Source organism: Homarus americanus, unplaced genomic scaffold (assembly GCF_018991925.1).
Source record: "Homarus americanus isolate GMGI-L3 unplaced genomic scaffold, GMGI_Hamer_2.0 scaffold48220, whole genome shotgun sequence".
NCBI lineage: Eukaryota > Metazoa > Arthropoda > Malacostraca > Decapoda > Nephropidae > Homarus > Homarus americanus.
In genome coordinates, this window is record NW_024755060.1 from 1,829,352 (window position 1) to 1,846,445 (window position 17,094).

A 17,094-nucleotide genomic window follows, 5' to 3' on the forward strand; every position below is an offset into this window, starting at 1 on the left:
ACACCACACACACACGTTAAGAGGAGAAAGTCCCTGGGTCACTGTACTTGAAATAAGCAGAGTTAGTGACCTCAGTTGCGGACATGACCTCGCTAGTCTATTCAATTACGGGTCATTTGGGCGAGTCCTTGTACAATATTCAAGGTAGTTCAGTGTACCGCAGTGTACCGTGTGTCGTGGCTTCTGCTCTTGTGGTGGTAGGTACACACACACACACACACACACACACACACACACACACACACACACACACACACACACACACACACACACAGATCGGAACACACAAAAAATATATATTGTACAGATATAAAGTTGTATAGATAGATATTGAAGAGGTGTATGCTAGCGCCTGTATAACCCTTATAGTGGTGTATATTGGTGCTTCATACCTGCCTGCGTCGGTGTCTCTCTGAAGTGATTTGTGTCTTTACGTGTACCCAGAAAAAACAGTTACCGTGTCCAGTAAAGGTATTGTGTGGAAATGCTGGGACATAGGATAGGAGGCGCTTGGATATAGGATAGTAGGATTTGGAATATACGGTTATATCACCAAATATAACCAAATAAAATATAAAATGCATGTGAATCTGATTAAAAAGTGATATTATGAAGTTACCCCGTAAATACCTTTTCTATAAACCATTTTCTATAACGATTAAGATGGTAACTATTCCATACAGTCTTTCAATAACAATAGCTAGATAGAATACTATATATTTAGTATGTAGATAAATATATTCATAATTAATTCACCATTTATCAGCCGTTTGGTCTATACAGTGTTAGTAGATGAGGAAAACGAGAAACATGACATTGGTAGTGAGGGTGACAATTTATAATACCTTTCTCACGTGTGTTTGGTCCAAGCTGGATTCCTACGTCCTCAATTATAATTAACAGTTGTTTACTGGAAGGATTAGAGTAGTCCTTGCTTGGGTTGGTGTGCTTATAAAAAATTGATAACTGAACTGTGATCCTGTAAGAATAACGTGTTAACACTCGACTGTTTGTAAACATAACCTCTGCGTATGCGGATTTAATCAACAACTATAATGAGACTTTTAGGAAATATTTATTATTATGCTGTGCTTTATTTCAAAAATATTTAATCATAATTAGATTTATAAAACATTTAAATAATTATTGATATATTTTTGTGGATTATTTATATATTATGTTTGTATTCTGAGGTAAGTTAATGATATTTTATTAACTTAAAGCACGACTAACATCTGGTGTCAGCCGCTGTGAGAACACCCCGAGGGAGTCAACTAGTCTACCACCAACTACGTCACTAATTTATCCTTTTCCCTGGTTATTGTTTTCCTCGCCGTCTCTTTCCTTCACTATGAACCCAACAGAGCCACATTGACTTAGGTAAGAAGAAGTGAACCACAATGATAACTTGTGAATTGTTAAATAAGATTATTGAGAATGAAACAAACCGTATAGCTTCCCTTAGCAACATTGTAGAGGTCATGAAGATACTTAAAGGGTCAACCTGTCCATTAGAAGTTATTGTTATACGTTTTCTGTAACTTTTAATTGTCTGTAATGAATTTATTTATGGTTTTGTGGGCCAGCAGAGAGCTATCATGGCACATACAACATGGTTATTAACAGCAATTAAAACATACCACAAAAATGTCACCACTTTTATTATGGTTATGTATATATTGTTTTAATTAATAAGAAGTTTTCATCTTTTTCTTACAGATATATTTTAATGTTTTTTCGTTATATTTTAGTTTACCTTTTCATTTCATTTATTTTTTTTCTATCTTACGTTTTATACTTCATGAATCTAAGGTTATGTTCTCTGAGTGATTTCTTTAAGTGTAGTTAATGACTTGTAACCAGAATGAAGGTAAAATTATTAACAACATGTGTATGGTGTCATAAAGTAAAAAAAAAAATGGTAAACTTAATTTAATCTGAGTTGTGTTGGGTTAGGTTAGGTTAGGTTAGGTTAGGTTAGGTTAGGTTAGGTACATGCACTTGATCTATTAACTCAGATTAAATTAAGTTTACCAACTTTTGTGACTTCGTGACACCAAATACTAGTCGAGGTTAGGGTAGGTTAGGTTAGGTACATGCACGCGATCTATTAACTCAGATTAAAGTAAGTTTTCCAATTTTTTGTGACTTTCTGACACCAAATACTAGTCGAGAAGTGATTGGCAGTCCGATTTATTCATCTAGGACCATTATTTGACTTCATTCCGGCTATATTTGGCTACATTTGGGTACATTTGGGCAATTAGTCGGACCCTACAGTATTACCTATATTGATCTTGTTTTCTGCTGGTAGATACTTTTATGTCTAATGGTCGTTGTATTAATATCTGTACTGTGTTGTCCTTAATGGTAAGAAAAGTGACTATAAAATATCATTATTGTCATCAACATTATATGGCTAGTTTTCATGTTTACATATTCTGTACTTCTTGCCGATCACCTGAAGAATTTCCAACTCGTCTCATTTTAGCTAAAGATTGACCACCGTAATGCTATTTTGGGGTGAGGTTACGTTGGTTATGTTAGATCAGTTTAAGTTAAATTAGGATAAGTTAGGATTCTGTTGATTAATTGTTAGGTGAAATAAACTGGGATTGAGATTCTTCAGGTGATCCGTTTTTATTTTATATATATACAATATATAACTTTAACAATGTCCGCTAACTATCAAGTATACTCATCATTAATTTATTCCAGATAGGACGACAACATGGCATCAAACAGAAGACCGGTTGGGATAAACTTTGAGAAGATTCTACAAAGTGTACAAAGTAAGTGTGACAGAGAGCTTCTTATTGAGTGATGGATGTAACTTATCATATGGGACAGTACTTAATGCTTATTTTGTACTGTACTGTATGAGAAATGGGGGAATCATATGAAGAATCTCCACCTCTGCGTATGTCACTTACTTATTAACCAACCTAATGCTATTTGGGGGATGAGGTAGGGATAGGTTATGTCAGGTTAAGATAGGTTAGGTTATAATGTTAGCTTAGGTTAGGATAGCTTATGTTAGGTTAGGTTATGTTACACTAGTGTCAGGGTGGTTAATCTTTAGGTGAAATAAGCTCTTGTGGAGATTCTTCAGGTGATCCGAAATAAATATTGTCGTCCAATTCTTCACATTTTCTTGTATTGTCTTTGTTGGTACAGATATTTAGGTATGGGGAGGAAGTATTATTTAATATTTTCACGTATTATAGATGACGTGCGGGAGATGAAGATTGAGTTTGAGGAGAGCGGACTACCCATCACGGACGACAACAAACAGCTGCACCAGTTTTGTGAGAGACTTGAGTTCATCTTAAAGTTTGGTCTTAGAGGTGAGTTCTAACACCTGCACTTTATCCATTTTAAATGCTGTACTTTAATTAACAGTATAATACTCTGATAATGATTACAGAGGAAACAGTATTATACTTTAGATTATCCTCTTCACCACTGATTGGTCTGTTAGCCTCTTGGACGGTCGATCATGTCTCTGTTAAACACAGTTAGCAAGTGTTGGGCATGTATCTATACCTGCGCCAGTGAATAAGCTCACACTTGGCGACGCCACAATTCTCTGTCAAATAACATTTATAATAAGGTGGTCAGAAAGATAATTACCCTGTAAACTATAAATCATATTATCCATTCCTGTTTAAGGTTTCTTCAGTGTGTTTACAAGTATGTGACCATAATGTAATGTTCATGTTGACTACAGAACGCAACAGTGTTTTAGGTGGGAAGAAAGACCTGTGGCAGTATTTTTGTAAGTGCCTGGCTGACCGACGCAACATTCGTGATGGCCTCAAAATTGTGAAGGCAAACACTGAAGTAAGTTCACATTAAATTCTTGGATCACCTAAAGTTTCGACACCCAAACTTATTTCACCTGATAGTTAACCACCATAATCCTCCCAGGGGGGTTAGGTTAAGTTATCAGTGTACTGTATATTATATATTTCCCTGAGCATTGTTGGTTTCTTCTTATACTTCAATATTCTGATTTGTTGTTTGTCTCTGGTGTTCAGCTGAAGACTGGTGTGGGTCGTGGTCGATGTTTCCTGCGTTACTGCCTGGTCCACCAGTGTATGGGCGACGTCCTCCAGCAGTGTGTTGATAACCAGAGTGTATCTCGACATTTCTATCAAGATGGTGCCTTGTTGACTGATGCAAAGTTGTCCCCTACACTGTTGAACTGCCTTTATCAACTCTGTGATGTGCCTTTTGATCTGCCTCCCACTGGACACGACCTGGATGTCTCGTGGCCGACTTTTTCAAGGTAAGAGTCAGTTTTGTCTTTACCTGAGATGATGAGATGTGTAGAGAATGTATCCTTCATTTTGTGTGTAGGTATGGGTGGGTGGGTAGGTAGGTGTGTTAGTTTGTCAGTTTATGAAGTCCTGTGATGTTTGTTATTACAAAGACAGAGTCAGTTGAGAGAGTTACATTTCAAACCCACGTTTTCCATTATTTTCTGTATACAGTATAATGTTATTCCTCTCCATGTTCTCAGTGACTTAGACTTACAAGAATGGATCACCTCAACATTAGGCACCCCAGATTATTTCACCTGATGATTAAACACCTTAATGCTGCTACTTCAATGGATTATATACCAATACAATATTGAGGGACATTACAAACTAATTGTAGATGTTAACTTTTTAACCCTAGTACTGGGTAAGATTTGTAGATCAACATTTATTCAGCTATTGAAAGATGATTTAATATTAGACAAAATCCAAAACTCTTAGCATATGTTTTTTGCTTCCATTGTCAACTCCTGTGTGTGATACGCAGTGTTCAGTGTCACGCTGCTTCATCTATTTATAAACTTAAGTTGAATTTCATTGATGAGACAGCCAGTATATAAACAAGTAGTCTAAAATAAATGACTTTGGTTCATTTGAAGCATCTGCTATACATACCTGTCACTCACCTGCCTCCCCTGATTACCTGGCACAGGACATGACAGGGCTGGAGACGTAGAAGTAATGGTGGATGTGTTGCAACGCACTACACACTCCCTCACCTTAGTCATGTTATCCATTGAGGTATTGAGAAACTTGTCATGACCCTCGTGGCTTAGTACAGTATGCACTCTTTACTGTATTGATATTGTTGCCATCTATGGTACTGTATTGTGAAGTTAGCCTCACAAGTTGCCATGTATTTTATGATATCTATAAGGTTGCCATCTATTGTATGTTATAATAATGTTTAGTTACCATCCATAATATGATTTTATAGTTGCCATTTTTTATAGTATGGTGTTGCCACTGTCTTTTTTTTTCTTCATAATAGTGACAAAAGGGCTGTAATGTGACTACCCACTGCTCAGGTCATCTTAGGTCACACAGGGGCATTGGTTATCCATAGTAGTTACTCAGGGATGACCTTGTTGACAGATAATGTACCTGTATTTTCCATGTCTAAGGATCATTGGACCTTTCTCATGTACTCTACTTTCATTTGTACTGTACTTTGTATCTTTCCATCAGCTTTGTTAATTACGATCGACATTTATTTATTTGTGTGTGTGTGTGTGTGTGTGTATGTATATATGTATGTATGTATGTATGTATGTATGTGACAGCATTGGCACCTGGTTAATGTCATTAAGTTTGAGGACGATGTTATTGGTAAACACACCTTGGCCACACATTATGGTAATTTATCTCTGCTGAGCCGTCAAGGTGAACACAAATAGCATCACCGCTCTACACTGTTGCCATCGGGTCATAAGGTGGAGCTACGTAGTTGTGACGGCAATCCATTGTGTAGAGGTAATGTTGTGTGGTGACTGTAGCAATGTGTGTGTGGTGAATGACTTATTTTGTAAAATTGTTGGTGTCTGGCAAGTACGTATGTGTCCTTGTGTGATGAAGGCTTGTATGATAACCTGTTGAGTCGTGAGTGTATAATATGGTGTATTTTATCATGTTGTAAAGTGATTTTGTGTTTTATGTGTTGTGTAGTGATTGTGTGTGTTATGTCATAAGTATGTTGGGTTGTGATTTTCTTTGTGATTGAATGTTTGTTTGTGTGTTATTGCAAGTGAAGAAGAGGTTTAATGGTGACTGTATCATGTTACATCTCTAAAAACAAGAAAGATGTGTATTCTCGGGGGGCCAGGCACTCTATCCTCTTGCCAAGTTTCATCAAAATCAGTCTACATTTTTAGGGGGTTATTTTGCCGACACAAATGTATACACCGACGAAAACAAAGCCGTTACAATACCTCCTCCATCTTGCAACTGAAGGGATAATGACAGCATTGCGTGGTGCGAAGGGCGAGTTACTGTGTTAGGTCATCTGCAGTGTTGGCAAGTCTCTCTCTCTCTCTCTCTCTCTCTCTCTCTCTCTCTCTCTCTCTCTCTGGACTTACTTTATTTACACTACCTTGACCTCATGTGTAAAAACCTACCTCAAGTTTACTACAATCATCCTCACTATTTTAATCATTCCACTAACTAGTTCATTGGGTAGTTAAGACAAATATTTATAGCCCATTGGAGAGTCAGGACATATTATATAGGATAAGATAGTAATACAATGGTTTGAAAAATGGGAACAATTGTGCGGTGTGGTATTGTGCGGTGTGGTGTGTCATGGTGTGGTATTGTGCGGTGTGGTGTGTCATGGTGTGGTATTGTGCGGTGTGGTGTGTCATGGTGTGGTATTGTGCGGTGTGGTGTGTCATGGTGTGGTATTGTGCGGTGTGGTGTGTTGTCACGTGGAGGAACTTCTTTTTTGTGTTGTGTTTTTGCTGTATGTTATCCCGGGTCTGTTAAGCAAGTGCCCTTTTTTTTTTAACCTATAGCTGCCAAGTTCTCTGTAGTGAAGAGTTAGAAAGGGACATTTTGGTGGTGAAAAGAGCTAAAAAAAAAAGGATATTAAGGTGCTGTAACAGTTAAAAGAGGACACTTAATTGGTGAAAAGAGTTTAAAAAAGACACTTGATTGGTGAAAAGAGTTTAAAAAAGACACTTAAATGGTGAAAAGAACTAAAAACAGGACACTTAATTGGTGAAAAGAACTAAAATGGATACGTAATTGGTGAAAGAGAATAGATAGAGATAGAATAAAGCAAGAGATAGTGAAATGACAAGACACATGAGGTGTAAATATAGTTATGTGGAGCAATGAGGAGTTTTATGGCTTGATAAATTAGATTAGAGACATGTGGTGGTGGTGGTGGTGGTGTTGAAGAGGTGACAGACCCTTGCTATTGTTATCCCGGGGGTGAGGGGAGGGGGGGGGTTCCTCCTTGCATAATTCTGTGTTCATTGTGCCAGGTTAATAAGCCCCAGTGAGACAAGTGTGCTGTGTACCCTTTGGGGATCACTTGTAGATTAGACACTGTAGTTTATTTTACCTTATTAAACATCCTATTGCTACTTTAGGATGGAGGGGTTAGGTTAGGTTAATATTAGTTGAAGTTAGTCTTAGGATAGGTTAGCATTTGGTTAGTTAGGTTAAAATTATGGAAGGTGTGGTTAGCTTTAGGTATGGTGAGGTTAACTTAGCATTAGGTTAGTTTAGGATATGTTATATTAGGTTAGATTGGGACAAGATATGTTAAGTTCGGTTAGCATTACGGTGTTTAATCTACACGACGCCCCCTTTTTTTACCTTAAGTGAGGATCCTCGTTATAAAAGATGTTAATGCCACTTGGTCCTCTCCTTACAAGCTCGAGCCAAGACGTTAAGATTTATATGAATTCAGTGGCTGCAGGGTGTCTGGTGTTAGCCAAGGTGGAGAGTTGTGGAAAAACTAAGAGGAGGTAATAGAAGTGTGAGGTGCAAGGAAGCAGTCTGGGGCAAAGAAGCACCCTAGCTCAGAATGCTAACCTAACCTAATCCAAACTAACCTAATGCTAACTTTACCTAACATAGCACTATCTTAACCTAACCTAAACATTATGGTAGCATTAGGGTGTTCAATAAGGTAGGGTGTGTAATCTTCAGATGCTCCAACAACAAGACCCTCAGTAGGTACCTAAAACACCTCACTGGGTGGTAGGAGACACCTGGGAATTTCCTCACAGGCTGAGAGGTTTTTTTTTCCCTTGGCTACTGTACTGAACACCTGTTATTGTATTTTTTTTCCCTTGGGTGTTATTTGGTTTATTGCAAGTTACTGTTTGTTTATATTTCGTGTTACTTGTTGTTGAGTGAGAGAGAGAGAGAGATGGAAAGATACATAAAAGAGAGAGAGAGATAGATAATGTCTGGTATTAATAAAGATAAAGAAAGAGGAGGAGGAAGAATGAGTGGTAAGGAAGTCCAGTGAACTAGCACCCTCTTCCCTCCTCCCTCTCTTCCCTCCTCCTCCTCCCCCTCTTCCCTCCTCACCCTTGTCCCACCTACTGGTATTTCCTGGTGCATTGACGATCATCTGCTTGGTGACTCTCTCTCTCTCTCTCTCTCTCTCTCTCTCTCTCTCTCTCTCACAGAAAGACACACAGAAGTAAACAACAAAACACACAAAAGAAAAACACACAGACAGACAGACAGACACAGGCTGACAGGCATCTCTATACCTCCTCACACACACACACACACACACACACACACACACACACACACACACACACACACACACACACACACTGTCAATCACAACACATTACCTCCTTGTTGCTTCACCACATCTGTCATGGTGAATGTGTTATATAACTTGGTGACTGTGTGGTGAGAGGTGGTGTATTGTGATTAAAAGAGAAAGTGAGAGAGATAGAGACAGAGAAATAGAGAGAAGGAGAAAGTGAGAGGCAGAGAAAACAGAGAGAGAGAGGGAGAGACTAAACATGCCATCCATTATATAGCTCACATGGGGGCCGACTCTTGCTATTTTTAGATCCCTCCCTCTCCCCTCTCCCTCCTTCTCCCTCCCTCCCTATCCTCCCCTCCCCCTCTCCTCCCCCTCCCTACCTCTCCTCCCCCTTTCTCCTCTTCCTTCCTTCTTCCTCACCCACATCTCCACCCCCCTCCCTTCCTCCCTCTTTTCTCTCCTCTCCAACCCCCTTTTCACTCCTTCCTCCTCCTTCACCCACTCTTTTCTCTCCCACCTCCGTTATGATTGGCTCATTATAAGTGTGTACTGTATGTGTGTTATTAGGCCACAAGACGTCACTAACATGTTATATTTGTGTGTGGACGCCAGGCATGGGTCAGCTGGTGGTGGCTGGCTGCCCCCGAGTCGTGCTGTCTCCCTCTCCTCCCTCTCCTCCTACAGCTCTCAGGTGAGTACTCTGCCTCACAGGTAACTCCTATATGATTCCCAGGTAAGGTACAAACTGCAGACCTATTCCTACATTTGACCTACTCAACAGTAGAGGTCACAAAGTCACCACCATTGACCTCTGTTGGTTATTTCATGGTTTTCTTAATATTATCAAAGGAAATGATGGATGAGGATCAATTTTCCACATGTATTTCTTTCCTCTTGTGTACTGACTGTATGTGTCTTGAGGATGACTACACCTCATGTTGCCTGTGTTACTGTCCATAAAGGTAAGCAGTTATTACAGGTGTACAGTACAGGGATATTTTGGCCACCCTGTACACCATTATCTTGTGTTGTTTTGACTGGTAAGGTCTGTGGTGGGTGTGGCTGTTGCTGGGGTGGTTCACTTATGCTGGGGACTATATATATACACAGTATACAGATTAAGCATGTCAAGAGAGGCAGTGTGTGTATGGGGGGGTGTGTAGGGGTGGGGGGTAAAGGAGAGAGGGAGAGTCATGCATTGCTCTATTTCACTGGAATATACCTGCCAGCACTGGGGGAGGCCTGTCTAATGGGTAATATTGATCACTAATTCAATTCTCATCAGAGGGTGGAAGCTTGGCTGTCCTCCTCATTGACTCAACAGTTAACAACAACACAGTCTGGTCCACTGACTGATGGTTGAACAATTTGTCGAAGAAGTAACCCACAAGTTGTGAATGTACTAAGACTCTTCACCACTTAGTCTCCTGCTCTGTGTCATGTTGATATATATATAGTATATTATGTATTTCACTAAGCAGTCATATACTCTCACAACTATACTATTATTATCATTAAGAATGTGTAGGTTGTTAGGGGAAAAATGACATCAGTGTGAGTTAACATTTATATATGTATAATGAGACTTACTGCACGTGGATTATTTCTTTATGTCAAAATCGTCTTTCTCAGAGTTTGAGTCAAGCGATTGTAGTTATTTCTTCTGTATGCATATGTGTGTGTATGTGTGGGTGTGTTATTGTGTGTGTCCACTCCATGAGATATAGAGAGATGTGTGTACTATATATATGTATGTGTATAAGTGAGATATAGAGAAATAATTAAAGAGAATTTGAGAGACAAAAGATATAAGTCACCTCAGTATACACAAAGGTACTTGATCTCATTGCCAAGACAAACTCCGTCCTACCTAACGCATCATCACCCCTGGCAGTGCGTAAGGTATGTGTTACTCTGGCGGCGTGGTGTGACACATGTTTCCTAGGGATGCGTTTCAGTGAGTGCGTTGTTGGCTTATCCTTAAGGTCGAGTTTGTAGTGCATTGGGTGTTGTTAGTGCGGTCGAATGGTGTTGATGCATTCTCGGGTCGGCGTTAAGGTCAGGTTTGCTGTGTGTTGATAGTGCGGTCATGTGGCGTTGATACATTGTTGGGTTGTCATAAAGGTGCCATGCTATGCGATTTGCGTTGATAATACAGGTGTGTGGCGGTGGTGGTGACGTCAGAGAGATTATGACACACTGAACACGTGAGGTGCATGGCACACAACACCTCTCGTGCGTCACACAAAAACTTTACTCATATTTTCAGCGAGTGTTTTGTCAGAGTGTTTACGTGTGTGGAGCAAATTCCCTGAATACTTGTGGCTTTATCTGGCATCGTCTGCTTAATACTGTCGACCAATCAGAGTTGTCTAATGATAAACGTGGATGGAGGTTGACCAGTCAGCTTGCATATTGGAGTAAAGTTCAAGAGGTCATGTATATAAAGGGTGACTGATTTTATCATTTATTTACATATCATATATATTCGAGGGGTCATAGAGGTAAGGGGACTGATTTTAACATTATTAAGACAGATTTTTCTTTGGTTTACACAGTTTTTTTCGGTTTACACAGATTTGTCTTCGTTTTACAGATTTTCTTTTGTTTAACTTTTTCCGTGTTGTTGTTGTTGTTGTTGTGATAAAAGCTATATACCAGGTATTATCGTACAGCGGCTATAAACCAATCACTTACATGACCCACAAACAGTTGCCAGGTTGTCGAGAGAACTTTGGTCTTTACCATCCATGTGGTGCTGATTAACTAGAGGTGAATTACCCCTTTACCTTCTCTTCCTCATTCTTCATTCTCCTCTTCTTCTTCCTCTTCTTCATTCTTCCTCTTACCCTTCTACTCCTCTTCTCCTTCCATCCTCCCTCTCCTCCTCCCATCCTCTTTCTCTTCCTCCTTATATTCCTTTCATCCTTCCTTTCCCTCCCTCCCTCCCTCCCTCCCTCCCTCCCTCCTTCCTTCCTTCCTTCCTTCCTCCCTTCCTCCCTTCCATCCCCCCTCTCATGCCACAGTACCCTCTCACCCTTGTGTCAGGTGAGAGGGAGGGGAGGAAGAGGTCCTGTAGATATATTTAGTGAGGCAAGTGTGTCTACCTTCACTGGTGGTGGTAGTGGTGGTGGTGATAGTAGTAGTAGTAGTAGTGGTGATGGTGGTAGTGGTGTTGACAGTAGCAGTAGTAGTAGTAGTGGTGGTGATAGTTGTTAATGGTCTGAGATGTTAAGTTCACTATGGACCTAAGAGCTTTAATACCCTCCCTACCACTCCTCCTCCCTCTCTCTCCCCCTCGCACTCACCCACCCACCCACCATCTCGTGCCAGGGTACAGGTAATGCCAGGCAGGTGTTAATGTCCTCTACGACGCGTTTAGATGAGTATAGGGAACTCTGAAGGTGTGTATACGTACCCGGTACATCACCTGAGGAATGGCCTGGTTTAGGGTGTGAGAAACATACACATATCTGGAGGTAAACAAAGGGGCTTCCTTCCTCTCTCCCTCCCAGCTTCCATCCCTCCTCCCTTCCCTTCCTCCATCATTGCTTCCCTCCATCCCTCTATTCTTCCCTTCCTCTCTCACGTCGTCCCTCTCTACTTCTGCTTCCCTCTTAAGTCATCTTCCTCTTAGTGTCACCTTCTTTCTTCCCCTCTTGATCAAATACCACTACCATTACCACTTAAGTCTTTTGTGTCTTTCTACCTCTTATTTATGACCTTTTCTCAGTCTTACAGTCTTTTTAAGTCTTTGTCCTTTTATCAATCTTAAACCAACTCCCCAACTTAAGTCTTCAGTCTTTGTGTCAGTCTTACAGCTGCTTAACACCTTCAGTCTTTGTCCTTACTGTCCTCACCCTTCGTCTGTTTTTTACTGTTGATTACCACACACACACACACACACACACACACACACACACACACACACACACACAGGTGCAGGTAGAAGAGTAATGGGGATTTAGACCTGACAGGGTAACATTTATCAGGTGTTCTGTGTGTGTGTGTGTGTGTGTGTGTGCAAGCATACATGAATGTGTTTTACTAGTTTATTGTGCACCCCACACTCATCCTGTGTGCAGTAGCATAAAAAAGGATTACAGAGTAGAGGTCACAAAGGGTGTGTATAAGAGAGAGTGACTCATCCTTCCCTCTTCTTATTTCCTCCTCTTCCTTCTCTTCTATCTTATTCTATCCTTCTGTTTTACTTGTCCCTCCCTCTCTCTATTTCTTCCTCTTCCATCGCTCTCTACCCCCCCCATCTATTTGCAGTGTTGCCAACTTACACATGACAGACAGTTAGCAGGTGTTGCCACAGAGAGATGGATCAGTATCTCTCTCTCTCTCTCTCTCTCTCTCTCTCATAGCACATCTCTCAGCGTCTCTCAATATACAGTACATACGCGGTATCACATCTCTGTCTCTTAATATGTAACACATCTGTCCATGTCTCCCTCCTTGCAAATTGTCTCTCGGTGTCTCCAAAGTCGTCAAGATATCATTGAGTTGATGTTTTTAGCATAAGGGAATGTAGTGTGTCGGGCCAAGTGCGTCACCTTGTCTTGTACCTTGTTATCTCCTCCCAGGATTAATGTTGCCTCTGCCCACCCATGCTCGTCCTCCCTACACCATGCCCACCCTTGTCCACCCATACCCACCCATGCCCACCCATTAAAGATGAAGAATCCGTCCAACGTGCATTCCATACCCCCAGCAGACTGACAGTAAACAAAGCGTCAGAATAATTCATAGCAGATGCCTCGGGCGCGTCGTAGGGAGGAAATGCGTCGTGTGGTGTTGTGTTGACCTTCCTGCCACCTGTTGCAGCTCACCTGGTGAAGACGACCTCACCTGCCCATTAAAATAACAAACACAGAAATTAATGAGATTAGTTATATTAAATGCTGGAATTAATGTAAGGTAGTTATTAAAATGTTAATGAATTGAAGTTTTGTAAGTATAGTAATTAAAAATAGTCATTAAAGAGAATTGTAAATCAAGAAAAATGTAAATAACTAGAAATGTAAATACAAAAATAATAAGTTAAGTTGTAAATGGTAAATTAAAAAAAGTATACAGTAATATAAATTGTAAATCGAGTAAATCGTAAATAAGGAGAAGGGCAATGAAGGTAAATCATAAGGTTAATTAGTATCTTAGACCAGGTGAGAAGGTAAGGTAGGCAGCAGGTGATAAAGTTTAGGAAGAAGTAGTAAGGTATGATAAACACGAAGGCCTGGTGCTATATACACACAAGTTAGTAAAGCTGGTGGTATTTCCTTTCCTCCTTCCTGTTTCCCTCCCTCTCTCTCTTCCTGTTTCTCTCCCTCCTTCCTTCCTACTTCTCTTCCTCCCTCCTTCCTTCCTTCCTTCCTTCCTTCCTTCCTTCCTTCCTTCCTTCCTTCCTTCCTTCCTTCCTTCCTTATTTCCTGTCTCTTCCTCCCTCCCTCACCCACCCACCTTCCTCCCACCCCTCCTCTCTGTCCTACCCACACACATCCTCCCCACCCTCCCTCCCCCTCCCTCTGGCGACCAACTTCGTAAATAAACATAAAACAGTAAACCAATATAATAATGTAAACAAGTGAAGAAACAGCTAGAAGATGTAGTATATATATTTAAAATGGCGGCTCCCAGAATACTTGTATGTATGTTCGTCGTGTTGTTATTTTAACCTGACTCTACCAACTACCGGCACCACCACCATCACCGTCACCACTACCACCATCACTGTCACTACCACCACCGTCACCACCATCACCAGTGTTAATTATATTCAGGAAAATACACAACTATAGTCATTGGTTAGTTTCACCACCATATTGGCAGCCATCTTGATGTTGTGGTGTGAATCAGTCAGATGTTTTTATATATCCAATCATGATGAAGTTATTAATATATGAACCTTTTGAGAATCCATCTTTGTCTTGTAGATTAAGAGAGTCTGGTAATTTTTTTATTTTGATTATGAATAAATTTTAAACATACAAGTGTTTGAGAATCCATATTTTATCACAGCTTAAGAGACAGATACCTGGGTTCTCATATTTATACCAAGGAAGAAAACTCCAACTTGTGAATCTTTGAGAATCCATCTTTGTGTCGTGACCAAGTGGAGCGACGAAACACGGAAGCGTGATAAAGGTGTTTTATGACTCTCGGACCCGTGTTTGAGCCCTTCTGGCGCTGGGTGGGAGAGGTATGTGGGTTCAGCAACTGGGGTTCAACTCCTTGACACTCGGGTTCAACTGCTAAACACCTGGTTGAGAAGTGAGCGAACCCACATAGCTGATGAACAAAGACTGAATGATTTTGTTTGTGTTATTTTGGATATAGTAAAGTAGTTCAACACATTAATTACTGATTCAGACAGACAGACAGAGAGAGAGAGAGAGAAAGAGAGAGAGAGAGACCACAACACACAGAACTTTCCTGCTGGAGATATACACACACAGTATTTAAGTGTGTAATTGTCACAGGTAATCCCAGGTACATTAACCCACCTGTCCACTACATACCTGTGCAAAACCCACTTGCTTCCGGGGATAGATATAATGCGGATTTGTGTGTGTGTGAGTGGATTGGGTCAGTGTTGGGTTAGGTTAGATCATCTGAGGTTAAGTAGGTTAGTTTAGATTAGATGTGATCAGGTTGGTTTATATTACGTTAGGTTATATTTGATTAGGTTGTACTAGGTGAGGCTAGGTTAGGTTAGGTTAGATTTGGTTGGTATATGTTAGGTGGAGTCAGGTATATATAAAACTGACTTCATATAACTATATATAAAACAATGACTATATATATAAACGAACTATATAATGTTGACTATATTAACCAGAAAAACTATTACTCATGTACAGTATATGAGGAGGCACGTTAGGTAGGAGGCGAGCGAACGTACGTCTGTCGATGTTTCCGTAAGTGTGTTGGTGCAGCGGGCCGGAAGAGATTGCCAGGCACGTGGGTCGTTTCTCAGAAGTTGATCGTGGTGAGGAAGAGAGAGAGGAGGGAGAGAGAGAGGCAGGGAGAGAGAGAGAAAGCCATATCAATGACCCCCAAATCCCATGGCATACCAAATTGAACCTCTAAAACGATCCAGTAATAATGTGTAATAACAGACAAGGATGGTGATAGTGGTGTGGGTGATTGGTGGTGTGGTTAATTGGTGGTGTGGTTAATTGGTGGTGTGGTTGATTGGTGGTGTGGTTAATTGGTGGTGTGGTTGATTGGTGGTGTGGTTGATTGGTGGTGTGGTTAATTGGTGGTGTGGTTGATTGGTGGTGTGGTTAATTGGTGGTGTGGTTAATTGGTGGTGTGGTTGATTGGTGGTGTGGTTGATTGGTGGTGTGGTTAATTGGTGGTGTGGTTTATTGGTGGTGTGGTTTATTGGTGGTGTGGTTGATTGGTGGTGTGGTTTATTGGTGGTGTGGTTGACAGTTGTAATGGTCAGTACCCAACAGCAGAGGCAACACAAGGCAAGGGAGGAGAATGCTGGTGGTGGTAGTGACTGGCTGGGCAGTGCCAAGGTGGATAGGCACAGTGCCAAAAGTGCCCGTGGTGTTGGGGGAGAGGTAGGAGGAGGAGGAAGAGAGGGGGAAGGTAGGAGGAGGAGGAGGAAGAGGGGGAAGGTATTCCTTAGTTTGTGAGGTTCAACTCTGGCAGACAGTCAGAGCCAAAGCGACCATACGCGCACACACACGCACAGACAAAGAGTTCTCGACGTTTGTTCAACTTTATCACTTCTTGTGTTGTTATTTTCTGTGTTATATCGATGTTCTCCGCTTCTTCCGTTCAGTGCTGAGATTAACACTCTCTGTCACAACGCCGCCATGAACACAGTTTATTGAGGGTGTGTGTTTTGCCTCTGCCGGGGTCAACTGGATTGTGGTGCTTCAACTAGCCAATCAAGAGAAGTGAGGTGATGTTCTACCAGCTTCTGTAGCCAATCAGAGAAGAGTCGAGCTTGAGTTTTGTCCGTAGCCAATCAAGTGAAGAATAGTGCTTAAAGTTGGTCCATAACCAATCAGAGAAGAGTAGTAGAACTTGAAATCCATCCGTGACCAATCAGAGGAGAGGAATAGTGCTTCCAGGGAGAGAAATAATGTGTGTCAGTAGTCAGTAAGTGTCGAGTGTCAAAAGAAACTCAGAAGTTATCGTGGTTCTGACACCCAGTGCAACTCACGACTAGCCAGTCACCATCCAGCATCTACAACAACTTCCCATCGTCGAGCCAATCACAGACAAGAACGGTAAGGTTAGTGTTAGATAACATTAAGTATTCATCTGATTTAGTGAGGCTTTTAATCCTATCTGGGGTGGTTAACAAGACCCTTAATCATAGCTAGGGTGTATAATGAGGCCTTAATCCTAACTGGGGTGGTTAACGAGCCTGGGGGAGAGGCTTCTGGGAAAGGTTAAAGGTGTGGTAACTGATGTCTTAGGAGAAAAGTTTCCAGTAATAAAACGACTCAGGGGGGTGAGGGAGTCTGGGTGTGGAGGGAGGGAGGGAGTGTGGTGGAGAAA

At 41.0% G+C, this 17,094-nt stretch overlaps 1 protein-coding gene across 6 annotated transcripts in view; it reads left to right on the forward strand.

The window, feature by feature from the left end:
- Nucleotides 1-1,236: 1,236 nt before the first annotated feature.
- Nucleotides 1,237-17,094, forward strand: part of LOC121856347 (FYVE and coiled-coil domain-containing protein 1-like) — a 36,752-nt gene continuing 20,894 nt past the window's right edge. For 2 of the 6 annotated variants that reach the window (XM_042351845.1, XM_042351847.1), the window contains exons 1-6: nucleotides 1,237-1,380; nucleotides 2,719-2,792; nucleotides 3,228-3,347; nucleotides 3,731-3,843; nucleotides 4,041-4,291; nucleotides 9,181-9,259. In XM_042351845.1, the coding sequence (XP_042207779.1) occupies nucleotides 2,732-2,792; nucleotides 3,228-3,347; nucleotides 3,731-3,843; nucleotides 4,041-4,291; nucleotides 9,181-9,259 (624 nt within the window). In that variant the 5' untranslated portion in view covers nucleotides 1,237-1,380; nucleotides 2,719-2,731. Of the gene's footprint in view, nucleotides 1,381-2,718; nucleotides 2,793-3,227; nucleotides 3,348-3,730; nucleotides 3,844-4,040; nucleotides 4,292-9,180; nucleotides 9,260-16,220; nucleotides 16,826-17,094 lie in introns of those variants that run through there. The other 4 variants (XM_042351846.1, XM_042351850.1, XM_042351849.1 and 1 more) reach the window with 4 other exon arrangements.